We start from the raw sequence: 27,653 nt of genomic DNA, 5'->3' as shown, positions 1-27,653 counted from the left end.
CGTCTCACGGCAATATCACGGTCGGCGATATTTATGGGTATGAATTCTGATGGAGAACTATTGCTGGCATGTACACGGCATGCCGGAAGCGGTGAGACAGACGTGGGAAAGAGGCGCACCGCAAATCTATAATGCCGTTACTCAACCGTAACATAACAGGCTGCACCAGACAGGGAGTATATTAAAAACGATATCAATTTCGCCATCCTGTCTGTCACCCACACCTAGCCTATCTTTTTTGCCAGCAAACTAGGATACAATGTATTTCTAGACAGTCATCGTTTATTAAGAAAGAGCAACTATGTTCCAAAAAAAATCTGACTAGATTTCATATTGTTTTGACTTTCATTGAACATAAAAATATCTCATTAATGATGACAATGGATTTGTCCCTTTCATTATAAACGGATCGTACATGTAAATAAAGTACAATGCTTGCCACGAAATAATAACGATACAATAACAGCACTGTATTATAGTGATTGAGCTGCGGAAAAGGATGGAACGCGTTTCGTTCAGGGTCTGTAAGTGGACTCAACAGTAAGGTTACTTAACAGACCCACGCCTTAGACGCAAATGGAGTCATCTGCATGATTACCCGGCATATCTATATACCTCAAACGCTGGTAGATTCATTAGTAGCAGTTTCCATCGGTTATGTATTTTTAGACACTAATAGAATAGTCAATAAAGGTATTTTACAAATTCATGCCGGAACTTTGGTGAACTTTTCCGCAGTAAGGTTACTTTCTACCTTACTGAGGCAGAGGTAGAATAGCAATTTCCCACAATTCAGACCCTAATGAACTTTTCATTCAAATTACCTAAAAATCTGTGATTTTAAAAAAGTTAAGTACCACTGCTTGAATTGGTCCATAATGTTTTCTCTGCTGCATTCATAATTTTATGAAATTTTCTGTGATGAAGAAAAGAAATATACCTAAAAGGTACATGGGTCCATTGGATTCACCTTGACTAGAAGGGTTGAACCATTAAGAGGAAGAACAAGTATCAACATAATATTCCGGCTCTACTCTGATTCCAATTTTGCGGTTGGTTGAATTTCTTCGTCACCGGAAATCAGACTTCAGCGTCGTCCAACCGTTCCTTGGGTCTTTAGGATAACTTATCCAAGTTTTTCCATTTCCAAACATTTCCTGCACCCCTCCCTATGCGCGCGGAAGCTTCGAGTTTCTCTTCCTACATCCGGTCGCGACGCTGATGTGCATATCGATCCCTCTTCCCTTCGCTGTCTCCCTTCAGCTCCCCGAGTTCCTCGCATCATCCCTTTTCTTCGTCGCGCCTCTTTCCAGCTGCCGTACACCCCCGCGGCCACCATTACGTCACGAACCACCATCGGAACTTCTAATTGTACAAAGAACAATGGGATAACTATGTAAACCTTCCAGACTGTACCATGTTGAATTATTTAAAATTACACTTTGAAATTTGATGACACTGAAAGTCCTGAAAATTTTGAATAAAATAGCATTCTGTGCTGATATTTGAAATAGATATTCAATTATATCTGTTCAAATTTGTCTCGAAGTAATCAAAATTGAATCGCTCGAAATTGTACCGTAATCTTTCAGCTTCGAATTTCGTAGCATGGATAACAGAAAGGTTCAGCTCGCGTTAGGAATTATTTACCAAGCGAATTTCCGGTGATTAAACGCGGTCGTGGCTCGAGAGAGACTTTCAGACCGTTAAAGTTTCACATCGAGCGATGGGTGCTCGTTTCAGGAACGCGCCACCCTTGCGTCGCGTCGCGTTTCGCGAGCTGACAAGCGAAATTAGAAGAAATCTCGTGCGAGGGTAACGCTTTCAATTTTGTTTCTTCAAAGGTTTTCTGCCTTTCTGATGATGTTTCGTACTTTTAACGACGCCGCGCTAACGGCCGTGCAAGAGGGTAGAAAAACAAAATAAAAACCTCTTTCTACCTTGGCTTAGGTTTACGCTGTTTCATGCACTCGTAATTTGTACCTCTTTGAAATATTAGTTTCATGAATGAATTTTTTTTTTAAAACAAGATTGCTTATTTAATATATGATAAAAAATTAAATAATTAAGATTGTAATATTTTTATACATTATTACACTGTCATATTTTTTAATTATTGCCAGCAAGTGTATAACTTATTCTATTTCTACGGCCCATCAGGGTCGTAAGGGTAATATCTGGCCTTGATAAATACTAGTTTATTTTTAAAATAAATTTTCGTAAATATTCAGAATTTTTTGGAAAAGTATTTAACGAGTTCTATTCAGGATTAAATGGATTATGCAAACAAGGTGTGTTAGACTTCTTTCAAGGTCCATTAGACTTCCCTTGACCGGATGAGGGTTAATCAGATTCCGATAATGTGATGTTTCGGTTGGCCTCTGTTATCCAGGGTCATTCTGGTATCTCAGATAATCAGAGCTCTACCGTATAATTTATCCGACTCAAAGAATGAATGTTCATCATAGTGTTATAACGTGTGTACTATAAATACATACCAGAAAGGTTTATGCCTCTCTGCCATTGAGCGCGACCTCGTCTGGTCGCGTGTCGTTGTATTGTGATCCAGATACGCAATATCGTAACACAGAAATGCCACATTTCCTCTGTGTAGAACGCACACCCATAACAGACTCTTGTGCAACGATCGCTTCGACGTCTACGATTTTATCAAGCACAATACTGCTTTCATAAAGAGGTTATCGATACAATTCGATTTCCGTCCTAACGAGATTTTATACTGGTTATTCAGTGGAATGGAAGCAATAGAATTCTAGATATCGTTCGTGCGATATGCATTTTTAAATTATAAAGCATTTCAAAGTTAATCTTCCATAGATAAATATAGTTTTTCACATTCCTTAGACAAACTGGGTCGTTTTATTATTTTAGACGTTCAGAAAATTTTTAAAAATACTAAAATATATATCTTCTATTTTTTGTCAATATTACCAATTGGAAATAAATAATAAACCATAGAAATTTAAAGTATTATTCTGTGGGAAAAATAATATTTTGCATGCGATTCTTATGAATCCTGGTTTAAATTCAAAGTGCCAATAATTAGCGCAGTGCCAGAATTAGTACAACTTACCTTATATTAAAAAAAAAATTGTCTAATAATGAGCATTTAAATTTAGAACAGCTCGTGTATGTAATAACCGGAAATCGAGCGTGATTGAATTTCTGTGACATTTCATGCACGCTTCAATTGCATAAAAGTAACGCAACATGTTTCACGTGTATTAGGTCACTGATAATACAATTACATTTGAAGTTTAAGCAGCTACACACTGCTGGACAAAATGTTAGGTTGTTACATATTAAATGACGGATTTCGAAATATAGAAAGTCTTACATGATTTGATGACATAATGGTATCGCAAAATAATACTTACGCCATATCAATTTGAAGTTTAGGTTGACCAGTTTGATTCGGTTGAATGACTTTAGATTGACACATTGGAATAAATAATTAATTAATTAATTTGCAGTTTAGTATTTTCCATTAGCGAATATCCAATTTCCAATCATTTATTTGTAGAAATAATAAGAATTTTTCATTTATTAAAAAAACATGCTTTTTTACTCTTCTTGTCTGAATATACATACGTATAGGTAATTAAACAGTGGGTAATTATGATCACATCAAGCAAACACTACAAACTAAATTATATTTATCATATAAATAAAATAAATAATAAAAGCCTTTTTTAAAAATAATGGTAAATTTTCTACCGCTAATAAAAATGATATGTAGATATCATTCAGAAGTTGTAGAATTTTGAAATGAATTTTAATTTAATTTCCTTTTGTCGTTTTGCTCAGGTTACGTATTCGGCGGATCTTGCTATTGAAATACCAGGGAATTTGAGCCAAGGAGGCTCTTGGTATCGTTTAGACTACAGCCCTCCAGTTGGTTACCCACCACCAAATACCACCATTGCAGCTGTCGACATCGGTGATGTCATTAAGTTCAAAGATGGGCTTCCTGGCACTAAATACGAATTTTGGTTGTATTATAGTAATAGCACCCTTCATGACTGGCTCACGTGGACTGCCTCTATTACCACAGGTATGTTGTAAAAGGAACATCCTCCCTTTCATGGCAACTCCCCAAATGTTATTTTGGCATAAAGTTACGAATAAAAAAAAAATATTTAATACACACTTTAATCTTATAAGTGAAAATTTATACATTCATAGGTTTGATAGAAGTGGGGTGATATCACATGTTTTATGTGAAACCTTATGCGTAAAGTACGTACGTAAGAAATAATTGACACTATTGACTTAACATTATGAAGTTTATATTGACATTTGAACGAAGTTAGCATAGTTGGTAAACTTGAAGCATTTACCTTGTAATAATGATTAATGATTAATATTTGCACCTGTATGTACATATATTCTTATCGTCACTTGCTGAATTTAATTATGCATTAGCATTACAAAATTATAAGTTATTCAGTTATTTTTAGTCATTTTTAAGTTTTAATCATATGATATCAATGCCATAAATTTAAATAGAAGCAGATTATTAATAATTATTTTAACTTATTAGAATTAAGATTAAAGTTGTATCCTATACCTTGTTACATTCATTGACATGAGATATCAATGAACATGAAAATTAATTATGAATTCTATCTTTAATTGCACTTCTATTTAATTATCAATTCCAGCGGTTAATTACTTCGAATAAAAGAAGTAGGAGTTCTTTTTAATGAGACTGAATGGGGTTTATTTTACAGCACCGGATCCACCCTCGAATCTGACCGTCTCGGTACGAAATGGAAAAAACGCGATAGTCTATTGGGCACCGCCAGCTCAGGGCAATTATTCCGGTTTCCGGTTGAGGGTGCAAAGCTTCAGCGACACCGGAAACCCAAAAACAAGCGTCATCTCAGCGGATGCTGTTCCCTATCTGCTTCGTGATCTCATCCCCGGGGCAACGTATTCCTTACAACTTTTCACTGTATTGGACACCAAAGAAAGCGTTGCTTACACTAGCAGAAACTTCACCACAAGTGAGTGAACGAGATTGCTTATTCCGATATTTTGTGTCAGCATAAAAGAAATATTTCGGTGTCGTTTAACGCGAAATTGATTACTTTTTCATCGCAGAGTCAGGAATTTAGTTCCAAATGAAATATGTATGTGGAATTAAGAGAGGTTTAAGTCATTATTGGGAACAATTTCAAAATTCAAAAGGTGGATATGTACAGTTATTTTGCAATTAATATTTTTACGACAGGTACTTGTCTCTGCTTGCATTAATTACGTGGCATCCTGTATAGAGTGCAGCAAAATTCATTGCATAAATGAGAAACTCGTAATTACTTGTGCACAAAGAAGTGGAAACTATAAAATAAACTTTTTTCGTTTAAAACAACTTTGAAATACCATTGAGAATTCGTATATTTAGTAGACAGCCGTCTGTGTTTGAGTTCATAGTTGAAGTAGTTGGTCAGCTGAAAGTTGATATTACGTTAGCACGAATTCATAAATCGCCAATTAGAAGTGTATAATTATACTTATCGTTAATATTGGTTTAATATTTCCAACAATTTTTTTACGTTTTCGTAACTGGTATTATGACGTAAGCTCTAAACTTTGCAATCGAGTGAAAAAAATATTTCTTTTATAATAATATTATTTAGTGACAGTTATCTAAATTCGTCGTGAGCCAATATAACCTTAAGAAAAAGTTTTTTTAATTAAAAAATGTGTGTAGGGTTAATATTCAAAATGGAAAATGAAAAGTTACATTTTCGTCATGTTATGTTCTATGAGTTTAAAAACGGAGTGAGTGTTGGAACTGCAACAAAAAAATATTCGAGACGTTTATTTAAATCGTGCTCCTGCTCTTGACAGTTAAAAAGTGGTTTAGTCGATTTCAAAATGGTAACTTTTGGAATTATTGTTGAAAAATTAGATTTAGCATTTTTTATCATAATTATTTTTTATAATTTCACATATTTACCTCTTTTTTACAGAACCCAACACACCTGGAAAGTTTATCGTATGGTTTAGGAATGAAACGACTTTATTGGTCCTTTGGCAGCCTCCTTATCCTGCTGGGATTTATACCCATTACAAAGTTAGTATAGATCCTCCTGATGCCATAGAATCCGTTCTTTATGTGGAAAAAGAAGGCGAACCCCCTGGGCCAGCACAAGCTGCTTTCAAGGGACTCGTTCCGGGTAAGTTATTTACCAAAACGGATGAAAATTTTATATCTTCAAAACTGAGGAAAGCAATATAAAAGTATTAAAATTTAAGTAAATTTTACGACAAAAAACTTTCAAAATACAATCCATTTTTACTTGTTCGAGGAAGCAATAAATTAAAAAGAATTTTTTTTCGATAGCTTTTAGAAGAATTTAATGTTTATAGATTAAAAATAATACTTATAGTAATAAGTGTACAAAATTTTAACTCGAAAAATTGAAAAAAGAATTTAATATTAAGATCTGAAAGTTAGTTAGACAATATTGCTCTTTATTTTTTTGGTATAAATTATTTATTTTTAATTATTACAGGAAGAGCCTACAATATTTCCGTGCACACGGTGTCCGAGGATGAGACTTCAGCCCCAACAACGGCCCAATATCGGACGGTGCCAGTAAGACCCGTGAACGTTACGTTCGACAAGTCTTCGATAACGTCCACTTCCTTCCGGGTCTTCTGGAGTCCTCCTGACGGAATGTCCGAATTTGATAAATATCAAATATCGTTAGGGGGTAACCGAAGACTAGCGCCGGTTACCAGGAACAGGGATGACGAGACTAAGTGGGAATTCAAAGACTTGGAACCAGGAAAAACTTATCAAGTTATTTTGAAAACCGTTTCTGGGAAAGTGACAAGTTGGCCAGTCAGTGGCGACGTAACTTTAAGTGAGTATTTTTTTCTCATTATTCAAGAAATATTATAAAGTAGGGTCCAGGGTGGATCTGGCTTCCCTAAAAATCTGGATCGGTCCCTCCCTAAAATTGTGAACCTTCACCATTTGAAAATTTTAAGATTCGGAAATTTTAGAACTTCAAAATTTCAGAATTTCAAAATTTTTAAAATCGAAAAATTCAGAAAATCCGAAATTTCAGATTTTATGAATTCCAAAGTTCCAAAACACTAGATCCTAAAAATTTAAAAATTTCAAAATTCCAGGTTTTCAAAATTCTAATGAATTCGCAATTGATAAGTAATGATTTGTTGATGTTTTAGAACCACTACCAGTGCGTGATCTCCGTGCTGTGATCGATGAAAAAACTGGGATGGTCGAAGTTTCTTGGCATCCTGAAAATTCGAGCACTCAGGATAGTTACAAGCTTCAGTATCACGAGGTGGAAACAACGATCAGCGGTGATAGCAATACTCTAACAACTGATAAGACTAAAGTAAGTATTGTTACAGATGTATAAATTCACATGCTGAGAATAAAATTTTTAATAAGAGTGATAATATTAAGTCATTTTTGTAATTTGCACAGTATGAATTATCTAAAATACGAATGAATAATGTCTTTACTTTCAATCATTTTTAAAGAAGTGTTAAACAAAAAAATATTTTTTCAGAATTCAAAAAGAATTGTCAAATTAAATTAGATGTTGAAATCGGAAATTGGTTGAGTGTTGCCAATTATATTTTTTTTTTCAAAAAAGGATTAAATTTTAAAGTTCTGAAATTAATAAAAAATGACTAAGTTGAAAGTTATTAGTAAAAGGTTTTTTTATAGACTGTCAGTGACCTCAAAATTCCGAATTTGATAATCTTAAAAAAAAATATTTGAAAATGTTTACAATAGTTTTATCACATAAAAGATATAGACATTCTAATTTTTATCTCTAGATGATTCATTACATCTTTTGTAGTACTATTCAAAATGACAAATGAGTCATAAATGACTGAAAGAGAGTTCATAGTATGATAAGGAACCTACGAAAATGAAGAATTCCACAAGTTATTACTCTTCTTTTATTTAACTACACAATTTTATTTTCATAAACACTTGCAAAAATTTGTTCATATTTCTTTGAAAAATATTTTTGAACATTTAAGACACATTAAATCATTCTTGATATATACGTAATTTCAGAAATTGAATTCTTTGGAAAGAATCACATATTTTTTTTTCACTTAACGTTTCTGATCGAAAACAATTTTTTTATTAGTCATTTCCTTATAATTTATAAACCAGTTTATATTAAGAGGATATTTTTATTTATTGTCAAAGTAACTTCTTTTTGAAAAAATTTATATATTGTTTAAAAAAAAGAACAAGATACTTGAAAATCTTTTAATATTCATACGTTAATTCCAGGTGACTTTAGAAGCATTGTTACCTGGCAGAAATTACTCGATAATAGTGCAAGCCATCAGCAATAAGGTCGAGTCTAACGAGACCATTCTGTACCAAGTCACACGACCTTCCAGTCCCATAATCGAAGATTTGAAACCCAGCGAAACGGGACTGAATATCTCGTGGAAAAGCGACGTGAATTCGAGGCAAGAGAAGTTCGAAGTGACGCTCAATAGGAACGACACTGGAGAGAGCGCCACTACCCTTACCACGGAGTCCCATATCGTTTTGGGAGATCTTTATCCGGGTGCAGCGTACGAAGTCAAAGTTTTCGCCATTAGTCATGGGTTAAGAAGCGAACCCCATGATTATCTTCAAGCCGTTTGTAAGTGACTTAAATGTTTCTGGTAATGTCCAGTAAAAGAAATCGATTACTAATATTATTTTACTTAATCGTTTGATTTCAGTACCCCACCCACCAAAGAATCTAAGCATCGAAAGGGTGACAAGCAATACCGTCGTTGTTCACTGGGAGGCCCCTACAGATTCGTTGTATTCCGAATTCTCGATTAGATATCGAACTGAAGACGATCCCAGATGGGTAAAATTGCCCAGTGTACGCGAAACGGAAGCGGAAGTGGCGGATATGACAGCTGGAGAAAAGTACACGATTCAAGTGAACACTGTCAGTTACGGTGTCGAAAGCCTTTATCCGCTTCAAGTGAACCACACAGTTCGTAAGTAAACAGAAATATTTTCAATTTAAATTGTAAGAAAAATATTTTGTAGAATAATAAAATGATGTTAGCCATTTTAAAATCAATTCTAAAAATAAAATCTAAATAAAATCAATAAATACCTAAATTTATTCAGCTATTTCTATAATTGTCCATGAATCTCAGTCTACTTATAATTTATAAATCTATTCCAGGGCCCAATCCAGTGCTGAATATTACACCAGTCATCGACTCTACGAACGTGACCCTAGAATGGCCCAGGCCGGAAGGTCGAATTGAAACCTACGTAATAAGATGGTGGCCAGTAGAGAATTCAGAGGACATAAGATCAAAAAATGTCTCAGAAAGCAATGATGCGACTGGTATTCTCTTTGACGAGAATACTGTACAAAAGGTGCTGGTCAGCGACCTGATGCCAGGTGTTCAATATTCATTCAGCATCTACACGGTTTCTTATAATCTGGTTAGCGATGTAACCAATTTAACAACCAGAACAAGTAAGTGAAATTTTCAATTATTTTTACATATCCCAAAGCTACGTTTCTCTTTTTTTCAATTAATTATCCAAGTGTTTCATTAACGAGCTCTGTCTAATCATCAGTGCTAACATGTGTTAAAGAGTTGATTGGTTGTAATTATTATCATTTTTAGAATACTAATCTGTGTGTTGTATCATACATTTGTGTCATAGTGTATAACCTTGCACAAGGTTCCTTAGAGAAATCCACTTTACGTTTTTTAATTTCTATTTCACTTTGAAACAAATATTTTTATGGTGGATGATAATAATTAAATGGTTGGATGATAATAATTAACTCCTCAAGTCGACAATTATTTATTGTCCAAATTTATAGTAGTAAGGGTTTGCAAATAAATTCATCAAATTTTATAATTGAATAATAATAAAAAAAAAATGAACGAGAACTGCTGTACACTTCAAACGGGTAGAAAGGGTTAAAATGATCCCATGTTATACAAAATTCTGAGAAAGAGATCCGTTTGAAATCAGCTTGGATAAAGAGAGAAACGTGTTTAGGATGAGGAAAGAAAGTACAGAAGAAAAAAACACGTTTCTATCGAATTTAGTGCCACTGATCCAATCGGAAGTCGTTGTGGTGGTCGATCGAGATCAGCCTGACTCTTTGACATTGAGGTATACACCGACACCGATCCAATCGTCCAAGTTCGATCTGTACCGTTTCCGGATTAGCGACGAGAACAACACGACGAAAGAACGGCTGGTCGATGACACCGACACCAAGGTGACGTTCACTGGCCTAACACCTGGTAAACTCTACAATGTGACCGTTTGGACAGTCAGCGATAATGTTGAGAGCAGGCCATTGGTCAAACAGGATCGGCTTTGTGAGTATTCTGCGACCAAGGACGATTAGTATAGGAATTATAATAAATGTCAGTTCGGGTCGAATTAATATATATTGAACCCATTGTGGGTTTCTGAAACTATAAGATTCATGGAGAGAATTTCAAACTATGAAATTCAAATTTGATTTATATTACAATACACGTATAGCGAAATAACGAAATAAATAAAAATAAATAGATTGATAAACATTTGTGATTGTTTCTTTTCAAAATGTAACCTTTGGTCTTCAAAAGCCTCACTGCCGAAGTAGCCTGAACATTAGTTTGGTATCTAGTAGGTACTTTTCAAGAAAAAATACATAGCGTTTGACAACAGGTGGGAGAAAATATAAGGGATGATCCTAAAGATTAAGACAAAAAACGTTCGCTTTGTTTTTTTAAAAATCGAGTTAAAAGCGCCTGCAACTAGCGATCTACACAGCACAGATAGTTGAATGTTGCATTAAGAGGCGCATGTACAGTTGTAGTCAAAACAAACAGAAGATAAAATGAAATAAAGTCGCATCGGATGAGTTTGTACAATTGGATTCGACACTTGTTGAGTATATCTGTATATGCGCCTACTGATCCGAGATTCAATCATTGGTGCTGTGCAGATTGATAGTATCAGGCGTTTTTCATATGAATTTTTTAACGTTGATTAAAAAAATAAAATTGCGAGCAGTATTTCGTGGTCCTTAATTTTCGTCTTATTGTGGTCTACCCTTTAAATTTTCTACCACCTGTTGTGGAACACCCTGTATACTAATATCAAAGGCATTTGCAGTTAGACACTCTTCATTTCTATGTAAGGCAAAAAATTAATGACAATAGTGATTAAAAACCGAAATGTGTTTGGAAATAGTGTGTTTCGATACTTTGAGAGCGATACTGTATAGAGGATGATTCAAAATAAGTGGCATCTATTTTAACTTAAATACCAATACAATAAAAAAAGTTCTATTTAATTTTGTAAGTAATTTTTTGATTTTCTAGTGATATTGAAAAGTATAATTAATCATAGTCAATAGCTCTTTACTTAAACGGGAGTAATACAATATTGATCGAAGTAAGCATATGGTAAGACTCGATTCGATTAAGAAGCATACTTTTTAGTATTCCTTGTGTAATTTTATTTTATTGACGCTTGTATAAATGCTTAATTAAAGTGTACATTGAGACGGTGCACATTTGTATAAAATTCCACTTAAGAACGTGGTACTTTGTTATTAAAAATTAAGTTTACATAGATTGTGATGTTTGAGACAATTCACAAGTGTAATTAACACAATGGAGGAAATAATAATTTATTTTAAGTAATAAATATTATTTCTTGCTACTAGTCCTCTTTAATTTCGAACCTTCAGAAATCTAGGATCACTTTGACCCATGACAATTATAATTGTACAACATGTAGCATGTCAAAATGACCCTCCATTTGTCTTTCGAGGGTTAATAGATGAAATTGTCCTCAAATGTAAATGTACTTTCTTTTGACCCAATATTTTCTTTCAGATCCTGAACCAATAACAGCGATTCAGGCGGTAAACATCAACGATACCAGAATTACATTAACTTGGGACATTCCACGTGGACAGTACGATGCTTTCGAGGTCCAATATATAAACACAGAAGGAAATTACATTCAGAATATCACATCGGTCAATTTGATAACCATCTCCGACTTGAAGCCTCACAGAAATTACACTTTTACGCTTGTAGTACGTTCTGGTACTGCATCTTCAAATCTCAGGATATCGAATCCTTTGAGCGCTAGTTTCACCACCAGTGAGTCTTATCCTGGCAAAGTGGAAAAGTTTCATCCTACGGATATTCAGCCAAGTGACATCAGCTTCGAGTGGTCTTTGCCTAGTCAGGAACAGAATGGCATCATCAGGAAATATACCATCACTTATGGATTGGAAGTAAGCTCAATTACACGCGTATCGAGCAAAGTAATGAAAATGGGATAATGGGTTTGATGATAAAATAATACTTGTGTCATATCAATTTGAAGCCTAAGGCTTGATAATATAACTACACAGACCCTTCATTATAACGATCTTAATGTAATGAGTTATAACTGCCAGTTATAGCAAACAACGACCGATTTCATTTAGCATGACCTCATGACATATAAGGATCGCAGAATAACACTTTTGATATCTGAATTTAACGATTAACGTTTCTTAAAAATAGCTACACAAGTATCTTATCAATTTTTTTAATATAAATTTGTTATTTTTTCGTTGGATTTCACAATAACAATTTACAGTTTAATACTATCTATTAACAAATATGTACCGGCACCTGATACAGGCATGGTTCCTAGAAAAAGAAAAAAGATTTTTTATTTTAATACTTGCAAAACACCGTAATAAAATTACAATGTTGTTCATATTAGGTATCGATATCTACTTTCTAATTATTCAATTGAAAAAAAAAAGAAAAAAAAAAGATTCGCATTACCAATTGGTGGTTTGAAAGTCCTTGAAATTCTCTTTTTTGCTTCAATCACAAAAATTAACTACATTCATTTAATAACTGATTACAAAAAGTGTTAAGAGAAAAACAAAAATTTTATTATTTTGTCCACTACTGTGTATCACCTACATAAACTTGTCCAGATCGAACTGAAACGATGACTGCTTTTGCTATTATTAGGGTTCAGCACACACTCAGATGCAGGACTTCAGACCAAACGAGTACCGCGGCGTCATTAGAACCCTCATACCTGGCAAAACGTACATCTTCCGTATCCAAGCGCAGACGAAAATTGGTTTTGGACCAGAAGCAGTGTGGAAGCAGAAGATGCCCATCCTGGCACCTCCGAAACCACCGACCCAAGTGGTGCCTACCGAGGTCTGTCGAAGTAGTAGCACGATTCAAATACGATTTAGAAAGAACTACTTCAGTGAACAAAACGGGGCTGTCACTTCGTATACCATCATCGTGGCGGAGGATGACAGTAAAAATGCTTCTGGCTTGGAGATGCCCAGCTGGAGAGACGTACAAGCGTACAGCATATGGCCACCGTACCAGGTAAGACAAAAATGATTGCCAGGTATAATGCATATAAATTTTATTTAAGAAGGACACAAAGAAGCTTAATATTATGCTTAATATTGAGTTGCCAATTGCAGACATTAATATTTTACGCAATTTACTCTCACTTTTATCGTATTATACCGTTGTCATTCGCAAGATTTCTGCATTATTCTTGTATTTAATTTATGTAAGTTTAATGTCTCATTAACTGTACGTAGTAATTAGCTACATATCCATTATTACCTTTACTTTATTGCCTTTTATCTTTGCAATTTTTGAAGTGGTTAACAGTTTCTTCATGTCCATGTTATGTTCCAGTATTCTTCACTGATTTCTGCAAATAAATTTTACATATTAAAATCTCTTCGTTTCATTAAGTAGCTATGTGTCTTATTTCAAACGATACTAGGATTGTTTGTTACCATTAGAAAACTCAAATAATTCCTACTAATATAGCACTTAACATATTAAAAAGGAATTAACAGATTTACATTGTTAATTAATGTTTATTCTTTAGCATAGTGATAAGACCATAATACCATTTTGACTTTATCGATAAAAATTGTTCGCCGTAACGTATCTCACTGTGTTACATCAGAGAAAGAAAAAAATCATCAATATTTTCAAATTGTGTCGAGATATTTTTCATTTCATCGGACGCAATGCGTCATCGGCACGCTAAACGATCTCGCAATAGAGATGTAAAATAATGAATGCAGTGTATCACGGCGAGTAGCTCGTTAACTTGCGAGATCACGAGCGAATAACGCAAACAACGAAGAAATACGTGCACTCAAGACCACGCATAAACAATTCGTGTTCGTTGCAATTGTTGCATTACGTGTACACCACGTGCAGTCAACAGTCGATGGAGGAACGCGCTCGATTCTGGTCGTCGTTAGAGGACACGCTAACGATTCTATGAACTGTCGTAACAGTAAAACGCTTAGAAATCAAATGAACATCATCCTTGTGCTGTCGGGTTGTTTCATATACATTTGCATCTTCTTAACACAGTTTATCAGTGAAGCACGGAGTTTTTTTTTAAAGGAATTACCTATAAGTAATTTAGAAATCAGTGAATGTTGTTTTATATTTGATATTTTTAAAAACATTTAAAATCGTCATCAGTGTTTAAATGAGTAGTTAGTGAATCGTGTAAAATAATATTATTTTAGAGAAAATTTAATAATATTAGTGCAGTATATTTAAATGTACAATTTTTTATATCTGTACGAAAAGAAAGTTTAAAACAAATATAAAAAGAATAGGGATAAAAATATTCTGAAGAATAGTGTTTCTGTGTAGTGTTAAATGATTTGTGCAGTTCAATGCGCATCAATTGATTTCTAATTTGCTACCTCTATCACAAGGAAGAAAAACTCAATATCATTAAGTTAAAATAATTAGTGATACTCACGTTCGAGTGTTTAGGTGTGTGTATAAAGACACTGATATGAGCATCGAATTGGATCATGAATGTCGTGCAGAGTTTTTTTTCAAAAAGTGGCAAATTAATTGCACAGGTGAAGATATAACATTGAATTTATTAATATCAATTATTACCTTCTAGAATACATTTTCATGGAATTATTAGGTTCAACTAATGGTTTAATCATTGCAGTGTAACACTTTCCACACGATTTATAATATTATTTTTATTTTTTTATTTCATTGCACGAATTGTTTTTGAGAGCTGCCAGCATGGTCCTCAATCTGTTATAAAATAATTGAAATTGCGTTACAGAATAATTCAGTAAATTGAATTAAATTAAAAGCTGTTTGTACATCTTAATTAACACATCCTTGCAAGAGCATTTGAATAACGTTCTTCCGGTAGAAAACATTTTACGACCAGAGATCATTGATATATTACGACGTTGGCAACAAATAAGTAAGTTAATGAAGCGTTTATTTGAATTATGTACGTATGTTCGAGAATATGCTTGGCACGTGTGTAAAAAAAAGCTCTTACGTGATGTTCGATATTACACCCTCGTTTCCCTGGAAAATGATTCAGTTCTCGGTGATTTTACTTATCTACGCAACTAAGATCAATTATAAATCAATGAATGCCGATTAATGTAACTATGTGACTGGTTTGTGATATAATACTATTACGATGCAAAATTCATGAAAGAAACATAAGAAATGCAAACATACTTGATAAAAGTATTAAATATGTAGTTCAACAACTTTTCAAATTAGCCTAATAATTGATTAATTAATTATTTTAATTTTCGAACTCTGTAGAGAATTGTTTAACATTCTACCTGAAAAATCTAAAAAAATATGTAAATATTTAATACATTTTTTAGATAAATCTTTTAAAAATTTATTTGCAGTATTTAAAAGTATATGAATCGTATATTTAAATATTTTTCTATAATAAATACTTTCATTGTCATAGTATGAATCATTTTATGACCGAGCTTCAGGGCCATACCATGTATCTAATGTTAATATGCTCAGGTAACCGTGTTAGACTTTTTGTATTTCGAAATTGGCATTGAATGTACAAAAACCTAATACTTTTAGCTCGATGCTCGATTGCAGAATAAAATTTTTCTTAATGTAAATCCTCCATTTAATGTGCAATAAATTATTATATTTAGTTGAACATATTCTAAATTTATTTTTTTAGGTGATGGAGCCATATTATCCATTCAAGAATGGATCGGTCGAGGACTTCACGATCGGTACCGAAAATTGTGATAACAAAATAGGATACTGTAATGGACCACTGAAGTCTGGATCTACTTACAGAGTTAAAGTTCGAGCGTTCACAGCTCCTGATAAATTCACGGACACCAGTTACAGTTTCCCGATTCAAACAGGTGAGAAAGATCGTGTGAAACTCTCGACACAAACAACAATTGTTCCAGTTGGTTCTGTTAGGAAATTTTCAAATTTATGGAAGGAGGACGTTACATACCTGCATTTTTCATACTTCTCAGAAGATTCCATTGTTTCTGTAAAGACAAAAATTTCATTTTTCTTAATTATGTTTGCCTCATAATAACATACACTCAGTGTTGTTACAAAACTTTCATACTCCTTTTAAGTTTATAAAAAAATTTCTTCGTGTCTCTTATTTGAAAAAGTCAAATCCATTTTATTTATATTATTATTTGTCATAAAAGTTATCATACCTTCAATATTTTAAATTTAAATTTCAAATAAATAAATTATTGTTTAAAACAATGTATAAAGATTGAGCAGCATCCTTTATGGAGTCTTCTGTGTGTTACATCTTCCAAATATATAAAAATAAAAACATATACATAGAATCGTGTTGTTATAAGCTGTAGTTATAGAAAGCTTGCTAAATTCATGCCTCGTTATTTCGTGTACATGTCTGTCCAAGGATTGCTGCTGGCAGGTAAGTTAGCAAAGACAAACAGCATTTTAATTAACACTCGAGTGAAGTATAGTTCATTAAATTCTTACTGAAATATTTAATATTTTTTAAAAGTTTCTTAAATTGATGTCACATCAACCTTTAAATTCAATTTAAAGGTTTTATATCCCAATTCAAACTTTTCGCTTTTTATCTTATGAAATTAGTATAATACTTATACTACTTATTTTTTATTTCATTATATTAAATTTATGCTGGTGATCATCGGTGACCCTAATGGCATTCAACATCTGACTAATTAGATCTCTCAAAATTTTTTCTTAATTTAAGAATTTCATTGCAAAAGAAAATAACGTTATTATTATTCATATTTGAGCAGATAAAGACAACACAGCCATCATTGTCGGAGTGACGGTACCAATAGTGCTTTTGTTAACTTTACTGGGAATTGGTCTACTGGTGAGACGAAGAAGAAGCCAGGGTCGTAAAACAACCGAAACAAGGACCACCGACAATTTGTCTTTACCAGACAGCGTTATTGAGACCAGGTAAATAGAATTATATTTTATTCTAGCCATGCAACACATTTGTAAAATATTCAAAAAAATAAATTGACATTTTCATATACATGTTTTGCAGCTGTTCTTCAAAACATTTTAAAAACAGCCTAATTTTAAGACCTAAGATTGATACCTAACTCTAATTTTAAGAATTTATTTTAAAATGATGTGCAATGACATTTATGAAAAGTAAGTTAAGTGATTTTGTTGTATTTATTTTGTTTAGTCGGCCAATTAAAATAGAGGATTTCGCAGAGCATTATAGAACAATGTCCGCGGATTCCGATTTCCGTTTCTCGGAAGAATTCGAAGAACTGAAGCACATTGGAAGGGATCAACCGTGTACAGCAGCCGATTTACCTTGCAATAGGCCAAAAAATCGTTTCACGAATATTCTGCCTTACGATCATAGCAGATTTAAGCTCCAGCCTGTAGACGATGAAGAAGGATCTGATTATATCAACGCCAATTATGTTCCTGTACGTTCAGTTTCTATATTCGTTCAATATTAACACAATAAAAAATATTATTGAATTAAGAAATTGACATTTGAGTAATTTTTAAAATGATTACCACAAATTGTCAATTTTTAGTTTAAAAAAAAATGTCATTTGCATTTTTTGGTTTTAAATACCTCAAGTTTTTAATTGACATATTTTTATACTTTTCATGACAGGGTCATAATTCTCCAAGGGAATTCATCGTCACGCAAGGTCCTTTGCATTCTACACGCGATGATTTTTGGAGAATGGTCTGGGAAAGCAATAGCAGAGCCATCGTGATGCTAACGAGGTGCATCGAAAAAGGCAGAGAAAAATGTGACCATTATTGGCCGATGGACACTCTACCAGTCTATTATGGAGACATTTGCGTTACCATATTAAACGAGACACATTATCCTGATTGGAGTATTACGGAATTCATGTTATGTAGAGTAAGTAATCATAATTTATTTTTAATGCGTTGTACTAATGTTCACACGTTGACTGCCACATTGAAGATATTAAAAATTTCATCAAGTAATACTTTCTATTTTTGATAAATCTTATATATTATTTTTACAATATTTATTACAATAGACTCTGGTTATATTACAATTTTTTCAAGTTCCCAGGCTTTCATTTAGAAGTGCATCATTTTCTTAAGCTGTGATTGTGGAAGAGCTTAAAAACCCGTGCGAATGTCAACTTGCTCACGTTGCAATATAAGGAGAGTCTACTGTATACAAAAATTCTAATTAATATGGATGCTGAAATTTTCATAAAATTCCAACACCATCCACATATGGGTGACACGACAGTCAATGTGTTGTTATTATTATAATGACATCCCTAATTTAGTAATCCTTTCTCCGAACAGGGTGATGTGAAAAGAGTCATCCAACACTTCCATTTCACCACTTGGCCGGACTTTGGTGTTCCAAGTCCACCTCAGACTCTAGCCAGATTCGTGCGAGCATTCAGAGAAAGAGTTCGTCCGGATCAGAGGCCGATCGTGGTTCACTGTAGTGCGGGAGTGGGTCGTAGTGGTACCTTCATCACCTTGGATCGAATTCTTCAGCAGATCTTGGTGTCCAAGTACGTGGACATCTTTGGAATAGTCTGGGCAATGAGGAAAGAACGTGTTTGGATGGTCCAAACCGAGCAACAGTATATTTGTATACATCAATGCCTTCTGGCAGTGCTAGAAGGACAAGACATGACTGGACCACCTAGGGAGATTCACGATAATCAAGGATTCGAAGGTGAGTTTAGTTAGTGAACGTTTTCGGTTGCTGTTATCATGAGTAATAAGCTAGATTCTATCATCTTGAGAGATAATTATGGGAGTCTATAGTTGGTTCGTTGAAAAAGAGCTTTCCTAGAGTGGTGCACAAATTGAAATGCGCGTGTATCGATTATTTTTGGTGATGTCTTAAATCATTGCTTTCCAATTGCTACTCTTGCAGGAAAGGAGGAATGTTTGTTATTTTTTTTAAGACATTCAAACTTAGTGTTAGCGTTTGTTACAAACATAAAGGTGTCTTTATTATTATATATATTATATATTATAACTTTCCAAAGTTAAAAAGAAAATTGAAACAAATTGTTAATAAACTTTGTCAAATTTTGTACTAATAATTAATATTTTAATACAGACTTCCAAAAATCATTTTTTTTTTGAGTGCAAACTAAAAGTCTGTACATCGAAACCTTAGTTTTCATAATTATTGTTGAATTTTGAACCAGAAATGACATATTCTAGAAAAGCTCAAGTACAATTAATACAGAAATAATGGAGCCCAAAAAACATAAATATATTTAAGTAAAAATTTCAATATTCGTTAATTTGTTGAGTGACAAGTGCATTTTTTCCTTGTGTTTGAATTAAATTGTTCGAAACAGGAAACAGTAGTGCATGAATTATTCAAGGTTGATGAAGTATTTACAAAATTTGCAGATGCTTCGAAAGACCACCATAATTTATATGCAATGATGACGGGCGTTTGATACCTTTTCTCGTCAATTTTGAATATTTCGAAGCTCGAAAGTTTTGAATATTATTAAATAATTTTTTTTATCGAAAGAGAAATAATTTAATAATTAAAACCACCCCTAATAATTTTGTTTCGCACAGTCTATGAGAAATGAATTTCTACTTTATTAAATATCAAAATTATTTTGCTAAGCTCTGTATACATCCCAATATTCAAGACTCTTGAAAATTCAATAATATTCAAAATGTTTTATATGCAGTTATATGTTTAAACCCATTGCTAATTATCAATGTTTCTCCGTTCTTTGTTCCTTCTTCCTTAGCCCATTCGTGGCCAAATTAAATTGAAATTAACAAAGAATATTCGTAATAAAATTATCAAATTATTTAAACCAAAAATAGAATGTGGCTATGAATGGGTTAATTTAAATGATTTGTGAACTTACAAATTTCTTTTTCTTTTTACAAGTCACTAAAATTGTTTTCGACAACAATATAACATATTTGTATCTTTATTTCGGGATGAAAAAATTGTCGATAAGGTATTATTAACTAAAATACCGATCTCCTTTGAACGATTTAATGGTGATGGTGGTGGTGGTAGTGATATTGATCTTACGAAACGAGTTACATTCGATTTTGTGTCACGTGCAAAAGGTGTTGCTTTTGGTAAATTGTGTCACATCCGTACGTAGCGAATCACTTCCCTTCTGCAACCTTGTACTCCCTTTGAATCCAGGCAAGAATCGAAGCTCCGTTGAAAACGCAAACAGTCCTGCTGAAGATGAAAAGGAAAGGTGACCCTCGAACTGCGATTCCTGCGTCGATGGTAATTTCGATCCTCGCTTATTTCTCTTTCGCCTGCCTTACTTTATTCTTTAAACAGACTGCTGCATGTTATTACTAATGCATACTGCACGAAGATTAATAAAAATTAACATATAAACTTCGAAAGAAATACAATCAGTTAAGAAATAGATTAAATAGATTAACAGTAAATAAATAATATTTGCATTGCTTTATTTAGAAATATAGTGCAGAATCTAAAAATTTCTCTCTTTATAGTGTGCAGCAAGCCTACAGTCAAATTCATCAAATGAATTCTTTAATTTTGTTATTTGAAAAATATTTTCTTATTTTGGATGGCTACAGGTTATTATTTATTTTACATTTTGAAGCTGCAATTATTCTACTGATTTCAGTAATTTATAGTTAATTTCATACAAAAAAGGAATTATCGTTATGTATTTGCATAAACTTAACTGCATGGCATGAAAATTGTTGACGAATTTCATTTAATTATAATATCAATGATTTACAAATTATTTTTCTTATTATTAGCTGTAAGTAGTATACAAACATTCTGTGTCTTTTATTTTATTTTTTTTAAACATACTTTAGAATCTTATTTATAATAGTATGTTAATTTACTAACCAGCCATTGTAATCTAAAACACAGTAATTAATACCACACTAATTACGCACATTTTGTATACTTTACAAAAATTTACTACACTTTAATAAAATACCATCATTCAGATTTATTTCAAAATACTAATAAGGAAAGTTTCTCTGTCCAAAAGCTCTGAATTTAATGAACATTTGTGAATTATGCAAGGGACGATTCTTTATTCGTCCAAAATATACTCTGAGGGGATGAAACCATCCCCTAACATGATTTATTTTTCTCATTTGTTTTTCTTTTATATTCTTTTTATCTTTCACGATTTACAAGGTGTATCACATAAATGAAAAATTCAGCAAATGTTAAGGGATAATTTCACCCTCTGAGCAAATTTCCGCCCCAAGAATAACAAATCGTTACTATATAATTCTTTCTATAATTTTACAAATTATCATTTTTTAGTCGGAATACTTTTTTTTCTAAGATATGTAGTTATTTCTTCTGCATTTAACTGTTTTTAAAATGATTCGTCTAGCCTGAGCATGATTATAAATTCACGTATCGTAATAATTCTTTTCGATTAACCAAATTCTCATTTGTTATCGTGTATTTTTACAGACGACGAAGGAATAGCAGAATCAGGGATGTGATGCTCGAATACCTCGTCTTATTCAGGGATCAACGAACTCTAGGATTTAGAGGTATCTTGAAGGACGACAGTGGCATTCAATGATACGCCTTGGGTGTTTGAAACCCAAACAAGGAGGATGGAAGCTGAAGACGAAGCAGAGAAGAATCCGAGTGTTTGGTTCGAATGAAATGACTTGTGATGAATTATTTCAGCCATAATATTCCAGAAGTGATTCTTTTCTAGTTAGTTTCCTCGTGAAGGGCGACGCGCGCCCAAGTGATACGGTTTTAGTTTTCCTTTATGGCGGCTCGAGATTTGTGAAACTGTGAAACGAACAACGCCAATGCTTGCTCGAAGTTTTGTACACGTGAACCAGAAAAGTTCGAGGTCGTCCTGACAGCGCACGGATGGTAAATCTACCGACAATAATTCATTCCCACCATGCTTCAGGGTGGATGTGTCATTCGAAAGGTAATTTACTCATTCTGAGGAAGAATCAACGAGAATTCTCATTTTTTATATTGTAGACAGGTGGACGAACTTAAAAAATGCTTCCTTATCAAATTATGAACACTTTTTGTTTAGATTTTAACGAAACGAAAATTTGCTTATGAGAAATTCTGAAAATGATTTTGTGAATTGTCCAAAACATTTTTATAAATGTATTGTTATAGAAATAAATGGATTTTAGCAAATTATTAACGTATAATAGAAATAATTAGGACTATTTTAATTTCAAAAGTTAAACATTTGTTGTTTTAAATGCCCCATAAATTAATAAAATCATTATATAATTCATAAATTTATGAATAAAAATTCAATGGAGGGAATATACAGACCATAAAAGTAATTTGTCAAGGAAGCGTTCACGTTTGGCCACCTAATTTTGAAACACCTTATATTTTAACATCGTTCAATCGCACTTCATCTGGTGTCAAAAAATTTCGGAAAAAAATGAAGCTGTTAAATAATCGAGTGACGAAGGATGATGAAAAATGATCAAATTGAAAAGAATTTACTCGAAGAAAGCTGTAAGTGTCTGGCTAAACTAGGAAGAATAGATCTGATAGATTTATTAAAAGTTGCAGGATAATTGGAAAAAACAGTGTTTACTAATAAATACTGTTGCATGGTTAAATAGCAGTGACGGACATCGATCACCTTATTTTCTCATTAATTGCTCACATATCGATGAAGCATGTTTCAGCGTGACATTGTGAAAAGCACGCTGATCCATTACACTAATAAAAAAATATCAATCAACGTGTCGATGTTTTCGAATGAATTAGGTGATTTTAGAACGATCGTGGAGGCACGTTGAAGAAATTAACGACATGACATTTCTATGGTGATTGTAGTATGGGATTTTCGGATTTAACACGTTTAGTCTGGGAGAAAAATTAAAATATCTGCCGGCATTCTAGAAAAAATTGAGTGACAAAATTTTTGATGATTGAGCTGTATATCTTCAGGTCCTAAACTGTTGTCTAAATCTAGAATTTCATGCCTGATGGTAAATATTTTCACTGAAATTTTGTATGTTGAGCCTGATATCTTATGATGTCAGCAGAACGGGGAGTTCTACCAGTTTGGCATCTTATGACGCCATTCGGCCTGAACGTGTTAAATCATAGAAACATCATTAGAAAATCTCAGAAAATAATTACCGTAATTAGCGACACGTTTGAATCTCTATTGAAGGTATTTCTCTCTTGATAGGCATTATCGGTGATTGATCGACACGATCGATGTTCGCATTTAGGTACCTATCGTGATGTAGATTAGTCCTGGTTGCATATCTTAAGGGTTGTAAGATGCGCATCCCGCGTTGGGTTGCCACGTTCCAATTAAATCATTGGATTCCCAATAAATCGAGTATCATAGACATCCTGAACAGCAATAATGATGTTATTAAAAATTCTTCAGTTACTTATGTCTCAGAAATGAAGTACTAAATTGCATAATGTTAAGAGTTAGTTTCTGAACTATAACGTCATTTAATCTTTGGAAAACGAATGTAGAGTTATTTTGACCCAGTAATTTTAACTCTGCATCTTCCATGAAAGGATTAAGTTTTTAGCTTTCTGACTTATTAATGAAAGAGTTCAACAAGAGTCTCTAATTAGAACTCGTGCAAAAACTAGGGGAAGTGAATTTAGACTTTTCCCTAGAAGAAATTATTAATAATTCGATGACACAATTTTTATTATATTTTTATATTTATTTATTACTCATTTACTTGTGACTCTTCGTATTTAATTAATACTTTGACTGTCATGTTACTGACATCTAGGTGATACATAAACTTTCATAGAAATTTATTATCTAATTTTTGAAAGTAAGGAAAGAATTTTAAAGAAATTTATTTAAAAATTTTGTTTCCTTGTAAATTAAATGCTTAAATACACTGTTACTGTTTCAAACATTATAATTTCTTTTTTAAAAAGAATCTTACATGTTGTCAGTGTTATTTATTATTATTATTAAAAACTATTCATCCTGTGAAATTCAACCTGTTAGTAATTGTACTGTGTGCTCGATTTATTGAGAATCCAATGGTACCATACTCAACAGACACGAATTGCTAATTGAATTATACTCGCGAGTGGCAACCATCCGTCCAAGGGCTGTAGTAGAGACCCCAGTTAAATGTAAATCATTTGCCTAGAATGAAAATAACAAAGGAGACGGATAAAAACGAGTGGCCCTCCTTTTTCATGATAGGACAAACATGTCAGTGGGAACAAGAAACTCGCATCTTCGTAGAAATCATATCACTTATCATGAAAATCACCTGGACGATCCGTGTACACTTGTTTCATTTAATCAGCAGTCGAACGAGGTAGCAGTGTTATTCGAATAAACGATTCGTTCTTCGTCATTGTCGTCAACGTTTAGCTGTTCCACGAATGATTCTTTTAATCCTTTGACTGCTATCTTCATCTTTTTGCTATCATTCAAAAGTATTTGTCCATCGTTAAGCATATCCGATGTTGTGAAAATACCAAGCAGACAATATTGAAAAATTGATTCAAGGTACATTTTCGTATACTTCTTTGATTAATATTGGAAATAATTATTTAATGTTAATTTTGTTGATATTCTGTTTTTGTATAGTATTTAATGATTGCGTGTATACTTTAGTTGTCTAATGATTTCAGTTTCTTTCACTTGAAACTTCCATTTTATTTGTTGATGTACTTTAGTAGCTTAAATATAATAAAAAAGGGGGAAAAAATGGAAGTTTAAAGTGACAGAGATCTAATAATAATGATGGCATAGTGTTTTCTAAGAAACATTTGGAAACAATTTTTTAATATAATTGTACGATCTTTTATTTTTGTATTTTATTTATTCTATTTATTTAAATATCTGTGGGGGAAACGATTTGATAAAATAAAAGTGATTAACAATATGTAAAATATATTAAAAAAGTATTTCATAAATATACAAAAATGGCAGGATACTGTTATATTGTAGTTGGATATAGTTGGAGATGCGATTAATCCTAAATTTCTCTTAATTCATCATATTACGATAGGAGTTTTCACTAACTTTTATAAATTTGTGAGGAAATTCGTAAATATTCATGTGTTTAGAAAAACAGACTTTTAATTTTGAAAGGAAAATCGTACACATATCATAAGTATGTATAAAGAGATATAGATGGGTAAATACTTTTGAGCATAGTATAGTTCAACTGTTTACAATTCTAGAATTTTATAATAAGGATAATAACATTTTTGTAAAGTTTTTCTAATAAAATTTTATAAATGGTTTTGGTTTAGTTTTTAATTTTTAGTAAATTGTTATAGTCTCGTCCATAGAATTGTATAGTGTCAAAATATCGACGTCAATGGAATGCAAAGTATTAATAATTATTTTTTAATTCAAAAGCAAGTATTTTAATAGCTAGTTTTCAAGATAACATATTAACTGTAAAATACTACACTTTTTTAGCAACGATTCTCCATTTGTTTTAGATTAGCAAGAATTGATACTACAAACAATTCAATTTCTACTGCATTTATAAGCAATTAGTTTCTCACTTTATTTCATTATTCCTTGTAAGTAATATACAGTCAAAGGATTGATTTAATGAATTACAAAACTCTATTTGAAAATTCAATTTTGAAAATTTTTGAAAATATACACTTTATACAAAATAGCAACAATTATATTAACAAGAGGAAATTTAATTTAATTCAGCAATATTAATACGCTTCGTATTCACTTAGAAAGATTTTTGAAACAAAATTCCATAATTATGTTGTAACTTTGATAATTTCATAATGGACCAGTGGACACTCTCGAGTTTCATTTCCAACTCGATGATTATCATGGAATTTTAAAATATTTTTATTCATCGATGACCTGTAATTACTGCAAATTTAATCAAATAATTGAAGGATGAAAGGAGAACAAATATTTTAAATAAAAAATTGAAAAATTAGTTCAAAATAATAATTTTAATCAAAACATCCTTGTATACGTTTGGGCTACCATTAACCCAATTGTTGTCGTTCAACGATTAAAATAGCAGAAATATTATAGAATTCAGCTTGAATAGTAGTTTGAAGAATTTCACAACTTCCAATGTTATCAAATTATCGCATTTATTACATTTTCCAAAGTTTTTAAGAATTTCAAACATAAGTTCATTTAGGAAGTAAGATTCCAAGAGCGAAAACGATAAAATTAAGCCGAACTGTATAACGAATCGTTAAAAACTAAAAAAATGATCTTTCATAATTCAATTACACAATAAGTCTATTTTTAGTTAACGTGATATTACGGAGCCTGTTAAATTGAAATAATAATAAAAGAATTTCTGTTAGGTTGGTGTGAAAATAATTGTGGTTTTTGTTATTTCAAACTTCAATTTTATTTTTGAATTATATTTTATCTAGGTATATTTTCATATAGGTAACGCAATTCTTTTTACTGATTTATGTTAATTATTTTATTTATTTTAGGCTGCTAAATTTAGTACGGAAGTGGGACGTATTAGAATGGTAACATTTGGTCTGGGGAATAAATACACTTATTTCTAGCCCTAATTTGTTAAATGATTAGACGTTGATTGGTTCAATTACTAATTACAGTTTAAAAATTTTTATTTTTTATTTTCCCTTTTTCTTTAGCTTGATATGGATAATTTGGAAAAATTTATCAAAATTCGTTACTATAAAATAGATTCTAATGGTTTTTATCTTGATTAATAAAATTTATTCTAATCTAAGCTACACTTTAGTGACTCATTAAAACTTGAAACTTTTTTTTTATTATCAAACTTTTTTTAGAATAACGTGGAGAATTCGAAAGGAAATTATCTCGTTTCTTTAATTTTTAACTTGGCAAAATAGATTCTAATGCTTTTTATTTTGATTAACAAATTTTATTTTAATCTAACGATAAGTTATACTACTTTAAAGTTGATGAATAAAAATCATAATTATTTTTTAACCAACCAAATCGCACTGAAAATATAAATTTCTTAAGCAACGTTGAATAATGACGTATTTAGAACGAAACGAACCCGATCGTCACTTTCAGTACTTAGAGTCAAATTTGTTTTTTTTCGACGATACAAAGTACTTAATTTTGTAATTACGACCAGGTAATAAAGGCGTGGGCGAATGTTAGATGTTTAAGAGCGATAGGGAAACCGATTACTTTCAGCAGGGTCAAATGAATTTTCTCTTCATCGAGTTTCCCGGAATACAAAACATCGAAAACGGTGTTCGAAATTCATTGTGTACTGTATTT

General features: G+C 32.3%; 1 protein-coding gene across 3 annotated transcripts in view; it reads left to right on the top strand.

The window, feature by feature from the left end:
• The window catches only part of Ptp10D (Protein tyrosine phosphatase 10D), a 41,489-nt gene extending 15,648 nt beyond the window's left edge, over nucleotides 1-25,841 (top strand). Inside the window, exons 2-19 of one of the 3 annotated variants that reach the window (XM_034331247.2) lie at nucleotides 3,829-4,075; nucleotides 4,755-5,030; nucleotides 6,000-6,206; nucleotides 6,546-6,899; nucleotides 7,228-7,400; nucleotides 8,324-8,687; nucleotides 8,770-9,039; nucleotides 9,234-9,536; nucleotides 10,126-10,404; nucleotides 11,920-12,329; nucleotides 13,069-13,446; nucleotides 16,097-16,289; nucleotides 17,193-17,361; nucleotides 17,600-17,852; nucleotides 18,050-18,307; nucleotides 18,733-19,117; nucleotides 20,588-20,677; nucleotides 21,872-25,841. In XM_034331247.2, the coding sequence (XP_034187138.1) occupies nucleotides 3,829-4,075; nucleotides 4,755-5,030; nucleotides 6,000-6,206; nucleotides 6,546-6,899; nucleotides 7,228-7,400; nucleotides 8,324-8,687; nucleotides 8,770-9,039; nucleotides 9,234-9,536; nucleotides 10,126-10,404; nucleotides 11,920-12,329; nucleotides 13,069-13,446; nucleotides 16,097-16,289; nucleotides 17,193-17,361; nucleotides 17,600-17,852; nucleotides 18,050-18,307; nucleotides 18,733-19,117; nucleotides 20,588-20,649 (4,581 nt within the window). In that variant the 3' untranslated portion in view covers nucleotides 20,650-20,677; nucleotides 21,872-25,841. The remainder of the gene's footprint in view (nucleotides 1-3,828; nucleotides 4,076-4,754; nucleotides 5,031-5,999; nucleotides 6,207-6,545; nucleotides 6,900-7,227; nucleotides 7,401-8,323; nucleotides 8,688-8,769; nucleotides 9,040-9,233; nucleotides 9,537-10,125; nucleotides 10,405-11,919; nucleotides 12,330-13,068; nucleotides 13,447-16,096; nucleotides 16,290-17,192; nucleotides 17,362-17,599; nucleotides 17,853-18,049; nucleotides 18,308-18,732; nucleotides 19,118-20,587; nucleotides 20,678-21,871) is intronic. The other 2 variants (XM_034331249.2, XM_034331248.2) reach the window with 2 other exon arrangements.
• Nucleotides 25,842-27,653: the final 1,812 nt, after the last annotated feature.

Source organism: Osmia lignaria, chromosome 14 (assembly GCF_051020975.1).
Source record: "Osmia lignaria lignaria isolate PbOS001 chromosome 14, iyOsmLign1, whole genome shotgun sequence".
Taxonomy (NCBI): domain Eukaryota; kingdom Metazoa; phylum Arthropoda; class Insecta; order Hymenoptera; family Megachilidae; genus Osmia; species Osmia lignaria.
The sequence above is the reverse complement of the archived record's forward strand: the minus strand, read 5'-3'. Positions and strand labels throughout refer to the sequence as shown.